Here is a 16,690-nt window from a genome sequence, read left to right on the forward strand (position 1 = left end):
GAGCCTGTAACCACAGGAGCTGAGAGGGAAAGATACAGCAAAAGAGAACTGAAAATTGTGAAAGGATCTAGGTAACTGTAAGAAAAGCCTTTAGCTTGCTTGTAAAGTTCATTCTGTGACACACTTGGTTTTAAAGAGTGCTTATTCTTGAGAGTGGCTTTTGACCCACCAGAGCAGGTCATAAGAAGCCAAATTACAGACTCTGAGCCTCAAAACTGCTGGAGTTGTCAAAGTGAATGTACAGAGTACTTTATCTGCAGGGCTGGAATTGTATCCTTACACCTCTAAGTGAGAGAGAGTAATTGAGTAAAAGGGGTCAGTTCAAGTGCACCTTAAGGAGATGAAGTATATCTGATCATAAGGCACGCATCCTTTGAATTTAGAGGTATTATGTGTGACTTCAACTGTAGTTTTTGTACCACACTCAGTTTTGGAAACTTCCTGTTGAAAAGGACTAACATTAGCAGTGGCTGTCCTTAGATGAGGCATTGGGGAAAAGGAAATAGCTGTCTCTTACTACTTTATCTTCCTTGAATATTCATTCTATTTGATGTTTATTTTGCTCTTTTAGGTAGCTACAGTGAAGATTTTGAAGAAGAAACAGATACTAATTCTGCCCTTAAAACTGAGGGAGATCAGGTGAATCAAAAAGTCATGTCAGAAGTTGATTTAAGTCCTCAAGAACAGGTATAGCTTGCTAAATGTCTCTATTACTTGCAGGAATTTTAAAAGCTCTGCAATATGTAACTAAATATAGTAAACCTTTATATGATACATACTGTCAGAAAGAATATAGTGGCCCTCAGACTATATCTTTCTATTAAGGATATGCACTTTCCTGTGTGAATGATATGATAGATCATAGAAAGGGTTAAGTCCTTCACAGGGTTTCCTGCTTACTCCTTTGAGTTAAGAAATGAGGGTGGAAGTACACAAATGATGAGCTCAGGTGGAAACTCAGCCTCAGAATGGCTAGTGATTAATTTCTCAGAGCTATTAAGGTGCAAGTGACACAGACTACTGGAAGTAATTCTGTACAGAGGACCCAAAAATCTTCACTGTTTGAGCTGTGAGGGCACAGCTGGCTTAGTCAGGTGTTGTGATGTGTAGCACATGTGGTTGGAGCACATAGGTGCATCCCTGGAGCACATGTTCAGATTAGGGGTTTTTTTCAAAAGAAATTTATAGAGCACCATGTACTCATTTTCACTAGGTAAACTTACTTGGTTTTTAGTTCTTTTAAAATAAATTTCTTAGAGTGGTATATCTAATAAATGTTTGAAATGTTAGAATAGAATTGTAAATAATGTGTTTGCTGCTACTTTCTTTTCTCAAATTACAATGAAAGAAAATCAGAAAGCTGCAAAAATGCTCCTCTATGCAGAGGAGCATTTAATTTCTGTTCACTTGTGAAAAGGTTTATAGAGTACAGGATGTTGTGAACTTTTTGGTGTCCTAGGGAGGGTTTCAGAGAAGTGCCTATTCTTGGAGAATGAATTACTGCTTAGTTCTAAGTTCTAAAAACTGTTTTTAGGTATTGGACCAACTTCTAAAGTTTGTCCAATTTCTTTTTTCCCCCTGATGTTCAAGAAGTAATTGTTTAGGTTTTTTGTTTTGGTTTTTTTTTTTGTTAGGAAGAAACAAACACTGGCATGCTGGCTAAAGGTAAAATATAAACTTTGATCCGTAGAAGAAGATTAAATGTAACTTTTTGAAACGTGCTTACTTTATTTTTACTATTTTGGTATTTCTCACCTTATTATATCGTGCTCTAATGAAAATATATTGAATTGAAATAGTTAAAATAATCTACTTTTAACACTTAAAGGTGATTATCAATGTATTTTTATATTTATTGCATCTCCTCAGAACTCAAATTTGTAATCAGAGTTCATTGATTTTCCATTAATGGCAATAAAATAATCTACATAGTATTTTTTGTATGCTTAAGACATCAAGATAAGCTCTGGTATACTTTTAATTCCAATGTGATGAAGTATAAATAAGATTTGTGTTTTCTTTAACATTTATCTTCTCAGTTGTATTGCTTGATTCACAAGATTCCACTGTAGAACTTCAGAAGGCCATTGAAACATCAGATGTAGCTCCAGGTGAACATGATCAGCCTGAAGATGTCAGTGCAATTGAAATAAATGAAGCAGGTAAGAGGTGCTTTAAAAAAACCAAAAAACAAAAAAAACACAACTAAAATAAACCCCACCATGTAACAAAACTCAAAACCTGAAATCTTACTTTATTAAAATAGGTGACTTCAGTGTCTTCATTTGTTCTTAGATTATTGGGGAACATGAAGCCCTTGGCTTTTTCCAACAAATCTTGAAACATGAGGAAACATTTCAGGAAATAGTGATGTTTCTGCTAAAAAGACCCCTTTTTACACTTGGTTATTGCAAAGTAGCTTTTGATGCTGCAATTTCATATTTAAATACCATCTCCTTTGGTTATTTCTCATATCTAAAATTTTTCTTTGACAGCACTGAACTGAATTATTAAATACATTCTCTTATCAAACTTTGCACAGTGGTACAGGTCACATATATCCAGATTATGGCTGTGATGGCACCTGTTAAAATAGTCATATAATTTTATATATTGTGTGTATGTATATTATTTTATAATGTTTATTTTAGTAGTGTTAAAATATTGAGGTGGGAGAGAATGGGGGAGAGGAATGCAAAGTGTAGATGAGACAATTTAGTAGGCACTAATTAACTTGGCAGCTGTTTCTTTTTATAGGAAAAATGAGATTTTTAATTTTTTTTTTTAATGTAAATGATATCACGGTTTTCCCCACATAATAGACCAAGCTAGTAACTGAAACACAGGCTCAAGAGGGATGTTTCCCTAAAGAGAAAATCCAGTAGTGTCTCTTACAAGTCTGCTTTTTTTTCAGGTACTTCCTGTGGACAAACCACCAGTGACATGGAAGCACTACACCAGGCGTATCATCACATTGGTCAGTCTTTGGGAGACACTGATGAGCAGAAGCTGCACAATTCTGCAGTGGCAGTCTCAGAAGGCTTAGGGCAAAGCAGTTCACAAAATAATGACATCTATGCAAAAAACATGTCAACTGTTGATTCAGGTAAATAGCTCAAAGGGAGGCATGTATTGTACAAGCTTGTAAAACAAGTGAGCTAGTAATATCTATAATAGTCCATTTACGAAACATTTTTAAATGTCCTTGCAACAAATATTTTTTCTAGGTTGTTACTTGATTTATTTTATATTTATTTCTCATTATTTAGATTTACCTACTGTGGAGGAATTGATGAAAACAATTAAAGGACATAGTATCAGAAATTTTGATGTTGACACTGAAAGGTATGTATTTCAAGATGCATTTTGAGAATTGTAGTAACTTAAAGCTGCTAACGATTTGTGAAAAATACCTTTCTCAATAACTCATCTATCTCTTTCTCTAATTAAATACTGAAATTTTGTTACATCCTGCACTGGTATTATGGCATTTGCAGTGAACTGCTAAATGAGTTATGCAGTGTTAATAGGTATAGACCAGGGATTCCCATACTTACTTTGGGTAATAAGCAGCCGTGTTTGTCAAATAATTTGGAGGAGTGTTCATCACTCTCACAGCTAGGCTCTCTGCCTTCCCAGTCTTCTGCTCTTTCCCCTTCTCCATTCAAGGATTTCAGCCCACATCCTATCCTAGCTCTTAATCGCATCCTATCCTATCCTATCTCCAAGCTCCATAATCTTAAATTCAAATCCTTTTAAGATTAAACCCCACTGTTGTGATTCTTACTAACCTGTAGTCTATACATCCCCCTTATTTGCTGCAACTGTTCTGTCTCAAGCAGACAGCACAGGCCTTGGAACTGTCAGAAATACAGCTTATGCTTAGCAGAGGAGTTCAGGGAGCTTATCACATAGCTGCACTCAGCAGAAATACTTCTTCATTTTTTTATTAGTGTTAATTGCAGGCTTACAGGTGTTTATCTTGTAGCCAGTTTTGCTACCTACGCAAAAACAGTTGCTACTGAGAAGTGACTCTTTACACAGCATGGGAGCCAAACCTGTATGACTAAATCTGTAAGATGGGTCTTAAAAGGGGCTTAGTAGCTCTTTGAAATTCAGGCAGTCTTTACAGCTGATACCTAAGGAAAAAATGTTCTGCTTTTTCCAGAGTGATAGAAAAGCAAAGGGCAAGTCTTATTATATATGACTTCTTTTATCTTGTAGTCCTATGAAACTGGTGGGCAGCACAGAAAATGACCTCATTAGCCACTCACCCCTTGAAGACCCCCAGAGTAATGCAGCTTGGGAGAAAAACTTAGTTGAAAAGTCTAACAGAGAAGAAAACATCTTTCTACGGAGAAGTGTGAATGACGATGCCTTTCAGAGGATGACTGAGAAAAAAATTCAGACCATTGAAGAACAGCCTGATATACTAAGAGAAAAAATAGGACAAGACTCTCTGCTTTCACAGGGAAGCAAAACTAAAAAAGTAAGTATTACCAGCCAAATTTTTGTTATATGGAAGTAATTTTTAAAGGTATGTATTTTAGACTGCCTGTCTAAAATATCACTCTCTTGAGTGCGTTCATAACAATTGATTATGCTCTGATGTTAAGAAATTGAGAGACTGTTGTTCTTTTTCTTGAAATTCTACTGTTGCTACTGCTACTGATGGAGGTCACCAAATCCAGTGGACATTGGGACCAGTGGGATTCTTCTTGTCCCAGCCCAATATGTGCAAGGCTGCTTCAATGCCACATCTCCAGCAAGATATCCTCAAGATAGTGATGTCTCTGAGCATGTGAGCATTGGAGGGACACATGTAAACACACAACAGGCTCAGAACATAGAACAATTGTACAGAGAGAACAGTTAGAAATTAAGTACAGTAAGAATATAGAAGAGACAGCAGTGGTCAGTGTCCAGCTGAGTCAGACAAGCGTGCTGACCAGCAACCTGGTCATGTCACCAGGTTTTTTAATCTGATTTTTTCTCCATTTCCCAGACTTGTTTTTACCTATTTTTTGTTCTTTCCCTAAAGATCCTGTAAATTTTGCACATTCCTACAATCATCTCAGACATTCCAGAGCAAGATTTACATAATCCCAAATCTTCTCCCTGAATCCCCAAATTCTTTCCTCCTTGCATCCCCTAAATTAGCTTCACACTCCTTTAGGCAATCATCTCTTGTGTGTGCAAGGCATTATAGGGACAGAGGTTTGGCTGATTTATACCAGTGGATTGCCCACTAGGGCAAACTGGCTAAACATTTTTATTTGTTGGTGTTGGGAGTTGTGTGCTTTGTTTTCAATCAGATCAGATTTAGCAGGGTTCCTCTGCCTACTGCTATTACTTTCTTCATGGCTGGGTTTCTATATTCACTGTGTTTATTAGCCTTTAGTCATGAACTCCCTTATTTGTTAAGCAAAAGATCCTGTAATGTACACTACAATTAAAATAAATTTCCCAATTTCCCAGATCAGTTAAACAGAGCCATTACAAAACACTTGCCCTATATAGTTGTGAAGTAGTACAATTCTGCAAAATTACTTACTACTAATTTGGTTAAAAATGATGCTTGCCATCACCCTGAGTCTTATAGTTGTGTAATTTTGGTAACTGGTTCAATGTTTTTCACTGGAGAATGATACCTCAGTTTACAGCAGAGCCTAAAATTTGTGTTCTGTCACAGGCTCTTCGGTCTTGTTCCCTGAAGAATGAAAGATCAGGATCAATGACAACCAAACCAGTGTCATATAAGAATATCAGAAGTCCAGCACCTGTACATAAAAAGAAACCTTCACATGGTCCTCATGGACTGGTTAGAACTTCTGGCTATGGGAAACCCAGTTTACTTTCAAAGCAGTCTTTTCCAGTTAGTGAAAAGAAAACACCAAAAGAAACTTTCAAAAACGCCTGTATGAAAGCCAAAAGTCCTGCAGATAGAGCAAAATCTAAAGGTAATTCTAAGTTTTAAGAGTTTTAATTTTGAGTTTAAGAGCCAGAGAGGTTTACTTTTTGTGCTTCACATTAGAATACCCCAAATGTCATAGAGAAATCTAAACTCAAATGCAGTTAAGTACTGATAGTTTTATGTATTAGCATGAAATTGCTGTGAGAGAGACTTTTATATAAATCTTTGTAGTCTTGCTTCATTTCCACTCACATTTACCACCACTATGTTTGAGACTTACCTATTTTTCACCAGTAGGACCAAAAGAATAAAAAAAGCTGGTGTTCAAAAATTAATATTTACAAGGTGATATTTTTCATGATAGTAAATGCAAAGATTCACTGACTCACTACTTGTATGTTTGAGACTGAATTCCTGTTCTCAGCTTATTTTAATCTTTGCTTTCCTGGAGTGGAAAAAAAATACTAAAAAGGAAGTCCTATTTTCTATTCATGTCTCTTGGAAACACTATGGAAAGGAGAATAGCAGTGTAATTCTGTGAAAATTGGGTTGCAAGTAGAGGACTGAACCTTTTTATTTTGGGGTGAAGCCTGAAGGGTTTCATGACATAATTCAGCTTAGTGTCTTTGCAGACAATGTTTGCTATCCCGGAGGCATGGGCAAGTAACTCTACAGGTACCCAGGCTTTAGTGCACTTCTAGCATGCAGTGCTTTTTAAAAACCCTGCAGGTAGTCAGGATAAGCAGTTTAGGATTACGTTACCTGTCTTAGGGAGATGTTTCAGTGGCAGGTGTTGAACTGAAGGACCTCAGGACCTCAGTTCCTCAGTACATTGTTGTGTCTCTGCCTGGGGAAGAGAGGGTTTTTACAGCCTGGTGAAAATGGTAAAGTGAATGACAAGTACTGAGGAATTAAGACCACTGGCTTCATTCAAACTTGCTCTTCCCTTCCTAGCTATAGCCATTCATTATAGAAATTTTAGATGATTTCTGAAATTAATCTCATTGAAATTAATATCATTGAATCAAACAATTCCCAAGTCATCAGTGCTAAGCAAGCACCTTTCTGAGGGGTGTGTGACACTAAAAACGCATGAAATTTGAAAAAGAATCATTGTCTGAAGGTTTTTTTTTTTTTCAGGTGTTACATTCCTAAGCAGAACCAGTTGAAATGGCAGTTGTAGTTACTATCTGTATTTCAGAAGACTGAGATGTGAACAGTGATATATTAGTGACTCTAGGGGGAACTTTCCTGATTTCTTATTCCAGTCAAGTCGTTATTTGATGAAACAAATAAATGTTGCATTTCTTTCTGTGCTGTCTGCACTCCAGAGTCTATTTTGAAAATTGTGTTATCTTCCTTGTAGCTTGAAATATGTTGTGTTTCTGTATACTTAAGTAACTGGCCACTTCTGAAGTGGAGGAGTGAGGTTAACCTTATTTCATTAAGGATTTATTACCCAACTACTTGTTTCAGTTTTTCTCTTGCATTTTGTTGTATCTTGTCATCAGCTCCTTACTGAAAAAAAAAAACTAAAACCCTCCAGTTTTTCCATAGTATATAATTGTTCTCAAGTTTCTATATTTCATTCAAAATTCAGGTTGTAGAATACTTTATATACCTACAGGTTGGATCACATGAATACATATTTTTCTTAAAGGACATAAAATTCTGAATTTAATTTGTTCTATTTTACTTTCTGCCTAAATGAAGAAGCCTTATTTGCTACTAGGATAATAAGATCTGCAACAAATGAACCAACTTTGGAGGGAAGTATTAACAGAGTTTTGTCTGGCCAATCAGTTGTTAGTAATCTTGGACACCAGGCTGGGGATTATAACAGGCAATATCATCATGTGAGTAATAATCAGTGATGCTCTTAATTATAGCATGTACAACTTGGTTTGCAAGCTTATTTTCTCAAGGCTTTTAACAGTTATCACAAGGTTGGCAAGTACTGAAATACTGAATGAAGACTTCCCTTTGGTCAAACACTAATTTTTGCTTTTAAAATACACAAATATAATCATACTGCTCTTCAGTTGCTTGCATAATGCTGTTGTTTTGGCAGTTCTATATAATTAAAGTTGCTTATTAAATTCTAAAAATTACTATTTAATTGTTAAGGTTAAATAGAACTTCTACATATAATATTCTGGTATTAATGTTTAAACAGTACTACTGTTCAGGGATTTTTTCCTATTTGCATTGCATTAAATATTTAATAGTACCTTCTGACTTCTCCAAGATGACTGAATTTACAGTACCATAATGGTTTTTCCTTCTCCGCTATTAACTGCATGAAAAAGCTATTCATTGAATACCTAAAGCATTGCTGCTTTTCTAAAAGTAAGATGCATAATAGGATAATTCTGGTAGCAATATAGTGGCTGTTATATGGGATGTATTTGTTTCTTGTTGGGTTTTTGTCTTGTTTTCCTCATATATATTTTGCAAATTAGAAGGTAGCTCATTAAAATAAATATAGGAAGATTTGCTATTAAAATGTTGGGAGGGTTCTATTTTGGGTTGTTTTTTCAAGTGCTTTGCTGAGACCCAGACAAACTAGTTAAATAAAACTGATGAGCAGAGTTCTGGTAAACAATCAGCTCAGTGTAATGTTTCTCTGAATTGTCTACCCTAGGACTTACCATTTTCCCCTTTCAAAAGCTGTGATAGAGAGCTGTATTTGTTAAAACGAGTACAAGCAGCAGAGGAGGACCTGAACACAGCTCGGGATTTGGTTCAACAGCTGGCCAGTAAGCTTTCACAAAAGGAGAAGGAGATGGAGGTTAAGGTAGTGGAACTGAAAACACAGCATGAGAAGGAGCTTTCCCATCTGGGCCAAGAAAACTATGTTCTTCAGAGCAAGGTACTTTGTCATCTTGTATCCTGTGCCTATAGAAGAGAAGAAATACTGCTTCTGAAAATTGAATTGATGTTACTTTACATGAGTTGTTGATGAGCAGAAAATCCAAATTTACACAGACACTGCAAGTTTATAAATGCATACCTGCTGTTATATTTATTGTCTGTAGGACGTGATTTTTTTTTTCCCTTGGAGATAAACCATGTTATCCTGAGTTTCCTTACGTTGCTATTTCAAGAGTCCTGCAGCAAGCTTTTGGCAAAGATTTAATTCATTCTCACAGATGCCACTTGTTAGAGATAAGTACTATAGGTACTATGTTGAGACATTGAGTTCTTGATGCATTTTTCAGTGTTGTGTTTCATCTGTATGAAATATTTCCACTTATTCCACTATACCCTTGTTGCAGATAACTCCCTGCTTCGTAATGTACCCTCTTTTCTAGACACGTGAGAACAGAAACTTCTAGCTTTTCCCCAACACTGTATACCTTTTTTCTGTTTTGTAATGCTTCTGTGAAACTCCAGTAAGAGCCACTCATTGGTCTGCTCTCATAGCTTAATGAAGAGAATGGACTGTAGTCTTGTAGAAAATTTCATATTGCTAATAAAACTTTATTATTTCTTGTGTGCCTTTTTCTGAAAGCTAAGAAATATGGAAGAGATGGCCCAAGAAAAGAGGTCAACCCATGCAGCAACAATTCCTATAACTGAGGAAAAACTGGCACGAATACAAAAAGAGATTGAAGATCAAGAGGTCATTATTCAAGGTTATCAACAGGTAACACCACACATCATGTTGAGCTGTGTTCTACCCAGTTTCAGAAACAAAACTGTTTAATGGTTACTACTTTTCTGTTGAAAACAAGTACCTTGTTTTCTAAAAAGTGGATGGAATTAGGGTGTGAAGGGCAAATATATTGCAGATTTAAAAAGTCTTTCACACATCTAGTTTGGACTAAATTTTTCCACAGTTCCACGTAAATGTTCTAAATTGTAAAAATCAGTAACTTTTCAGCTGAGAACTGGGAAAATACTTTATGGTCAATGAAGAACCACAAACTTTTTTGCCCAAATGTAATTTAAAATCAGTACATTTAAGCAACATAAGAAATCTGAAACATTTTGTTTTTTAAAATGTTTTTCTCAAGGTCTGAGCAGCAGATACCAGGGTAACCTTATTAGCATGCCTGATTTGTATTACTGAGTCAAGTGGAGAAATAGATAATTCAGGCTTAGTAATCCTTTTGAATATTTGCAGCTGTAAAATCCAGGAGGTAGCTTAAGCATAATTCCCTGATATAAACATAATGTCTTTCCAGTATGGCTGTGAGCATCCCAAACAATGATGGTTTGTGCCCCCAGGACTGGAGCATGGGCACGCTGAGCTCTGATTTATCAGCACCCACCCATGAACATGTTTTTAGAATATAGTTGGGATAGGTTGTGGAGGATCTGTCTTAGCTCTTTCCTGCAGAGTGAGCAGATACTTGGATGAGATTGTAGATAATGAAAGTAGATACCCATTTTAGAAGGTCAGTAATGAAATATGTAACATTTTCTTCCACTGTTTCAGCAGGGAAACTGTGATTCATACAAAGTTGTTTTATAACTGTAGAAAACAGTCATTTATGAACAGTCTTTAACTTTGTCTGTCTCAACTTAGGAAAATGAGAGGTTATATAAACAAATGAAAGAGCTACAAATCCAAAATAAAAAAAACGAAGAACGAATGTTTAAGGAGAATCAGTGCATAAAGTCTGAATTAATACACTTAAGGTAGGCTTATTTACATATCTGACCCAAAATCTCTGGAATTTTCTGCTGTTTATTTTTTTTATGCTACACCATTGCAGAGTCAATCAGATGCATGTTTTCTAGTGTTTCTCAGGTTTGTGGTTTTGTTTCTTTTGAGAATTGATTTGTGTTGATTATGGGCACTTAATTCTTTGTTTTCTTGATGCTGTTGCAAACCCATGGGAAGACTAGAGACTTCCACTTGGGAAATATTTCAGTGTTCTTATTCATATCAGAATGCATGCATAATACATTATACAACACTTGTTCTGATATTATGGCTCTGCTGATGTTGTTGAGATGTTTTGATTCTGTTGTAAGATACACAGTAGATCAGGGCACAAGAGGTTCTGCTAGTGGAGAAACCATTCTATTCACTGCATTGTAGGTCCTGTGAGTTTTGCATCCTGTGCTAGTAATGAGGAAAAACAACTTAGGAGTGTGTACTCCTAATCTACAGATCTTTGCTTTGTACAGGCCTGTAAATGAATTCCACTAATGCAGTATCGATTTTTATTTCTTTCCTTTGTGCAGTCCAAATAAACTAGTTCATGCGAGGTGAGAAGACTTCACCTTACAGTGAATTTTGTTTGTATATAAATGTTGTGCATGTTTGCTTCTCTTTTTGTTTTGAACCTGCACAGATTGACTTTGTGGTACAATTTGGAAGGCAGGGGATTGTGTATGTTTTTCAGTAGCCACTGAGAGTATGCTGAGTCACCATTCTGCATAACTGCTTTTGCTATTGTTGTTTAGAGAAAAGATAGAGAAGACCAATAACCAGTCACGAATCATGCAGGATTCTGAGTCAGCCAGAAATCAGAGTTTCACAGAATTGATTTCAGAGCTTCGAGCAGCACAGGTAGGTATATACCAATCCTATAAGATCACAGAGTAGTGCCTTTGCTTGTAGCACAGAAATACAAATAATAACTGCTGGAAACATGAGGAGCACACAGGCCTGATGTGGCCTGCTCAGCAGATCAGGATAGGAGCTCACTAGCAGTAACAAACCTACATGCACATGCCTAGACACTCAGTCTGTTTACTGGCTGCTCCCAAAATATCAGCCCCCCAGCTGATCTTTGCTGTACCTGTCCGTACTTAGGACCAAGAAGCTCCATCTCTAGAGATGGCTCTGGCACCGAGACACTTTGTCCTACTTGGTCTTGAAGTTTGGTAGTGTTCATGTGTAGCAAAAAGAAGAGAGACTGCCTGAAGAAAATGGCAGGTAGAATGTAGTAAGGTGAACTGTTGGACAATACATCTCTCCATGTAACTTACAGTCTCCAGTCTCAGGAGCCATTTTTTTTACTGGCCCTCTCAAAAGGCAGATGTTTTCTACTTCTATGACAGTTAAGTAAGGCTTAAAAAATCTGGAGTTTGGATTTTTTTTTTAATGTTTAGCATATGTTTTCCCATGCTCTGCTATAGCAGGGCCTGAGAAGAATACCAAAATTAAAAGATCTTATTGTTGCTGTGGTTGGATGCAACTGTTGTGATTTAATCATTGTAATTAATCATTATAATGAAAAGGCATGCAAGGGGTTTTGTGTGATATTATGTGTTTAGTTTTTCATGTTTTAATGTTTTCTATAAAACCCAGAAAGAAGAAGCTAAATTACAAGAAGAGATAAGACGTCTAAAACAAGATAAACAAGCTCTTGAGGTAGACTTGGTACAAGCCAAGAAAGAGAGAGATTTAGCAAAAGTCCAGATTGCATCTGCATCAAGTAAAGCACCTTTATTTTGTTGAATAATTTTGCTTAGTTTGCATTTCAGTAAATAAATATGTAACAAAAACTTGTTTCTTAATAATGTATTGCTTAGTGAAATGCATCCTAGACCATTTCCAAATGTTGTCTAACAATGTCCAAACAATGTCTAACAAAAGCATACGGTGAAGGGCGTGCTGCAGTACTTCTGGTTTGCTATTAGAAAGTATCTTCCTGTATCCAAGCAAACTCTTTGTTATGACCTGTTAAGTTTGATTTCTTGCCCATCTTTCACTAGACGTGGAAAACAGATGATTTCAATAATGTGACAACTCTGTTCATAAGAAAAGATTTACTATGTTACATCTTAGTCTCCTATTTAGGTCTTGCCCATTTTTCACCTATAACATACACCTTGGGACTTTTTTCAGTATTCTTACCAGGGCTTTTTCCAGTTTGAATTAATGCGAGAAGGGTCAAAATTGGACTCTCTCAATTCCAGTGTCAGGTAGCACAAATGCTGAGTGCAGTACTATTTAACTCCATGTCTCTTCTGGAAATGTTTGAACCCTTAATGGGAGTAGTATGATCAATACACATCTAAGCATATATTCTACATTGTCATTTATCCTGATGCTGAAGGTTGGTTTACTAGACCATGATCAAGAATAGATCAAGAATAGATTCTGTTTTAAATACTTTCTGTGGTTAACTGTAAGCCATTGAGTACTGCTATGTATGAGAGAAATAAAGGGGTTTTTACAAATGCTGTTGCTTTTAAAATCCTAATTAGGATCTGGTTTTAAAGCTACTATAGTAACAGTGTTGTCAAAATGGTAAATGTATGAAATATGCTGAGGAAGACAGTGTTGACTAATTCCTCTTTCAATACACAATTACTAATAAAACAATTCTAAGAATTTTTTATTTTTGTAGGTGAGAAGTCTTATGAATTTAAAGTTATGGAAGAGTCATACAAACAGGAAATTACTAATTTAAAGAAAAGACTTCAGTGGTATGCAGAAAATCAAGATCTTCTGGATAAAGATGCGGCCCGTCTTAAAGATGCAAGAGAAGAAGTTGAAAAATTAAGACTAGAGGTGCTAATATCTAGCTTTATGTAAAAGTTGGAACTGGAAATTGTTTCTTTTTCCAGTGATGAGGATAATGTAATTATTTCCTTCATAATAATCCCTTTTTTTAATATATATTAGATTGGTTCTGTTGGACATCTTGGCTATGCTTCTGGGAACAAAAGTAACATGCTTCCCTAAAATCTTCAAATTTCTTGACCTAAGGGAAAGAAGTATATTGTTATGTTAAAAACCAGGAACACCTCTGTTCTCATTCTCTTTCCCTCCTCTGTGCTCCATAGTACCTTAGGCCACACTTTTATTTTCTCTTAAGTGCCAGTTCTAAATTCTTTCTTAGGAAAAACTCCCTGGTTACAGCAGTAGGGAGGAAAAACCCAACACTTGAAATCTAAAACAAAACTAGTACATGAATCTTGAATACTGCTGAGATTTACATTGTCTACTTGTCAGTACATTATACTTAGGATTCACAAACCAACAAAACAGAAAGTTTTACCAGTGCTAAAATGTAACTGATCTTGGGATTTTTTTATGATGTTTTGTTAGAGAGATCGCAGATGAAAGGAGGTGCTTCTGAAGGAGCAGCCTTCAGAAGACACCCCATATCAAACTTTGATCAAGATGCCATTCCTGTGAAAGAAAATATTTTTATTGGCATTTTCTCTGGGCTGGACTGGTGTATAAAAATTCTGGTGCCTAGAGCTGTGACTTCGTAGAAATAATCAAATCAGTCAAACTATAAAATGCTGGCATAAAAGCGTGACTTATGCTAATATTACTGATGTGGGAGAGAATTCAAGAGAGGAATATTTTTAAATATCCAGGGTGTAATATCCCTGTACAGAGATCATAGTGGCTAATAAAGGTAGGGAATTTAATTTTAGATTATAGCTTTGAGTCCTCATGGCCAGACTTAGAAGTGCAGGAATGTGAGTTATCCAGGCCCTCCTTCCCCTTATTCAGGGACTCAGCTTTTATTTAGGCACTGCTTAACGTTGCCTTTTGGCTGTTCCTGTATTTCACCACATAGTGTAGCATTGCAAATCGCAAACCATTTCCTAAATTCATCCTGAAATCATGGAAAGCACTGTAGTACTTTATATGACAGCTTATTAATGAAGCCTGCATACTGGCAGTATGAAGGAAAGAAAGTTTTACTGAAGACAAGGGTGTCCCAGAGCTGAAATTCTCTTTTATATTTCTGTATCTAGTTTCAGTTGCTTTGGAGAAGGAAACTGTCATGTGGGTTAAGAGTCAGAAGAATCATTTAGTACTGAAATTACCTTTACGAGTTTTTAAGTGGCAGAATACTTCCACTGTATTGTGTGTGTTTGAAATGCTTTTGTAATACAGGACAATGTCTCTGAATACATATTTCAGTTTGTCTCCTTGTAAATTGGACAGGTTGAGAAGCTCAGAGCTGAAGCAGGGGATCAGTGTGTGCAACAGAAGAAACGTTTGCGAGACAGAGCAGCAGATGCTAAAAGAATTCAGGATCTTGAGCGACAGGTATGCAATAAAAGAACTGTCTTTCATTTAACCTTTGTTTCAGATAAGGTCTCTTAAAACCCTAGTGCTTTCATAAGGATAAAGCATAGCATGAAGTTCTGTGATAAAGTTATTTGTGTTATTGAACACAATAACAATTGAACTTGTGTTATTGTGTTATAAATGCAACAAGCTGCAATTATTTACTTAGAAAGAGCTCTTCTTACTACTATGTTCTAACAAGCTGATATCCCTTTTAAAATCTTTTAAAATAACTGTTCAGAGTTTCTTTGAAAGGGGCAAGAGGGCAAAAGCCAAAGCTTGCTGTAAGACTCCTGTCCTCTAAGACTCCTGTCCACGTTCAGTAATTCCTTAACAGTATGGTGAATTTCAACCAAATTGATTCAAGAGTAAGGGTTTAAATTCTTTTGGATTCCAGTGTTTCCACCAAAGAAACAAAAAGTGGAAGTGGGCCTTCCTGAATTTCAGGAGGTGGTGGTTGCTTTAGTTAGGGATGTAGGCAAGCTCTTGTCATGGGCAAGAGCTTTTGCAGAATTCTGATATGAATATCTTATCCATAGGTAAAAGGGAGTCTTGTTATTAATGTTGCATGCAAAGTATTAGTTTTATATTATTGCAGACTACGAAATAAAAGGCATATAATCTGTTATTGGGACAGTAACTCCAATATTGCTCTGAAATATCTTTAACAGTTGGAAAAATAGAATGTGAATGCAAATCCAGAAAAAAAGCATATTCACAGCATTAAGAACCATACTCAAATCCCTTTTTTTGACTTTCTTTAGACTATTGACATAAGGCAATCTGAAGACCAGAGCAATATTTTGTTTAAGATCATGTGTAAGTTAGTCAGTAAGAGACAATGAGTCTGGCTTTTCTGTAAACAAAAACATAAATGGGAGGAACATAAAATAATTCTCAATATATGCATCCATAGTTTTCATTTTTCCACCTTAACTGATTGAAATTTGTTAACATTCTGTCATTTATTTCTGTTACCTTTTCATTAGAACTTTATTATTTTTGACCTTTGACTTTTCTTATGAATAGATCAGAGAAATGGAAGGAATTCTGAAAAGAAGGTATCCAAATTCCTTGCCTGCTTTGATTTTTGCTGCTGCTGCTGCTGAGAAAACAAATGATCTTTCAGCTAAAACAAACACAGTTGAATTTTTGGAGAGAAGAATAAAGAAATTGGAAACAGAACTTGAAGGTAAAGATGATGAAGCTAAGAAAAGCCTCCGTGCCATGGAACAACAGTTTCAAAAAATAAAGGTAAAAGTTGAGTTGTCCACTTTGCAAGTAAGAGTCACAACTGTTTAAGACAGGGTAGTGGTTAAAACTAAAGGCAAAGGCCACATTTAAGGGGAACAAAATACTCAAAGGATTTAGAACCAGAATTTCAGCACCTTCAGCACCTAAGATAAAAAATTGAAATTTGAAATTACTAGGGTGGTATTGAAACAAAGAGAATATGTTCTTGAGGCACAATAATTTAATTATAATAATAATTTAATAATTAAGGTAAGTGGTTTTCACCCTGTGGGTCAGAGTAGCTTCTTATCTAATTCCTTGCTGTACCAAAGGCTGTGACTTCAAAAGTCTTCCGACTGAGCATTTCTGCAGAGAGCATTGGGAACCACTAATCATACTGTCCAAAAATCATGTGATAGTGAACCTAAGGACTCGGGTTAGGAAGCATGGAAGTCTGGCATTTTACTTCAAGGAAAAGGTGAACTGCTCAGGTGCCTAATGAGCAAGAAAGAAAGCATTGGCCAGTTGTTCCACCTTTT

General features: G+C 36.0%; 1 protein-coding gene across 2 annotated transcripts in view; it reads left to right on the forward strand.

The window, feature by feature from the left end:
* The window catches only part of CEP162 (centrosomal protein 162), a 44,180-nt gene that overhangs the window by 17,283 nt on the left and 10,207 nt on the right, over window positions 1-16,690 (forward strand). For both annotated transcript variants that reach the window (XM_014263349.2, XM_088053666.1), the window contains exons 8-23: window positions 572-687; window positions 1,635-1,665; window positions 2,040-2,162; window positions 2,915-3,106; window positions 3,270-3,345; window positions 4,225-4,489; window positions 5,693-5,960; window positions 7,628-7,770; window positions 8,559-8,786; window positions 9,429-9,563; window positions 10,449-10,561; window positions 11,336-11,441; window positions 12,186-12,312; window positions 13,231-13,394; window positions 14,793-14,897; window positions 15,948-16,172. In XM_014263349.2, the coding sequence (XP_014118824.2) occupies window positions 572-687; window positions 1,635-1,665; window positions 2,040-2,162; window positions 2,915-3,106; window positions 3,270-3,345; window positions 4,225-4,489; window positions 5,693-5,960; window positions 7,628-7,770; window positions 8,559-8,786; window positions 9,429-9,563; window positions 10,449-10,561; window positions 11,336-11,441; window positions 12,186-12,312; window positions 13,231-13,394; window positions 14,793-14,897; window positions 15,948-16,172 (2,417 nt within the window). The remainder of the gene's footprint in view (window positions 1-571; window positions 688-1,634; window positions 1,666-2,039; window positions 2,163-2,914; window positions 3,107-3,269; window positions 3,346-4,224; window positions 4,490-5,692; window positions 5,961-7,627; window positions 7,771-8,558; window positions 8,787-9,428; window positions 9,564-10,448; window positions 10,562-11,335; window positions 11,442-12,185; window positions 12,313-13,230; window positions 13,395-14,792; window positions 14,898-15,947; window positions 16,173-16,690) is intronic.

Source organism: Pseudopodoces humilis, chromosome 3 (assembly GCF_049639895.1).
Source record: "Pseudopodoces humilis isolate 2021_Gansu_Grassland_sample_001 chromosome 3, ASM4963989v1, whole genome shotgun sequence".
In the NCBI taxonomy this organism is placed as follows: domain Eukaryota; kingdom Metazoa; phylum Chordata; class Aves; order Passeriformes; family Paridae; genus Pseudopodoces; species Pseudopodoces humilis.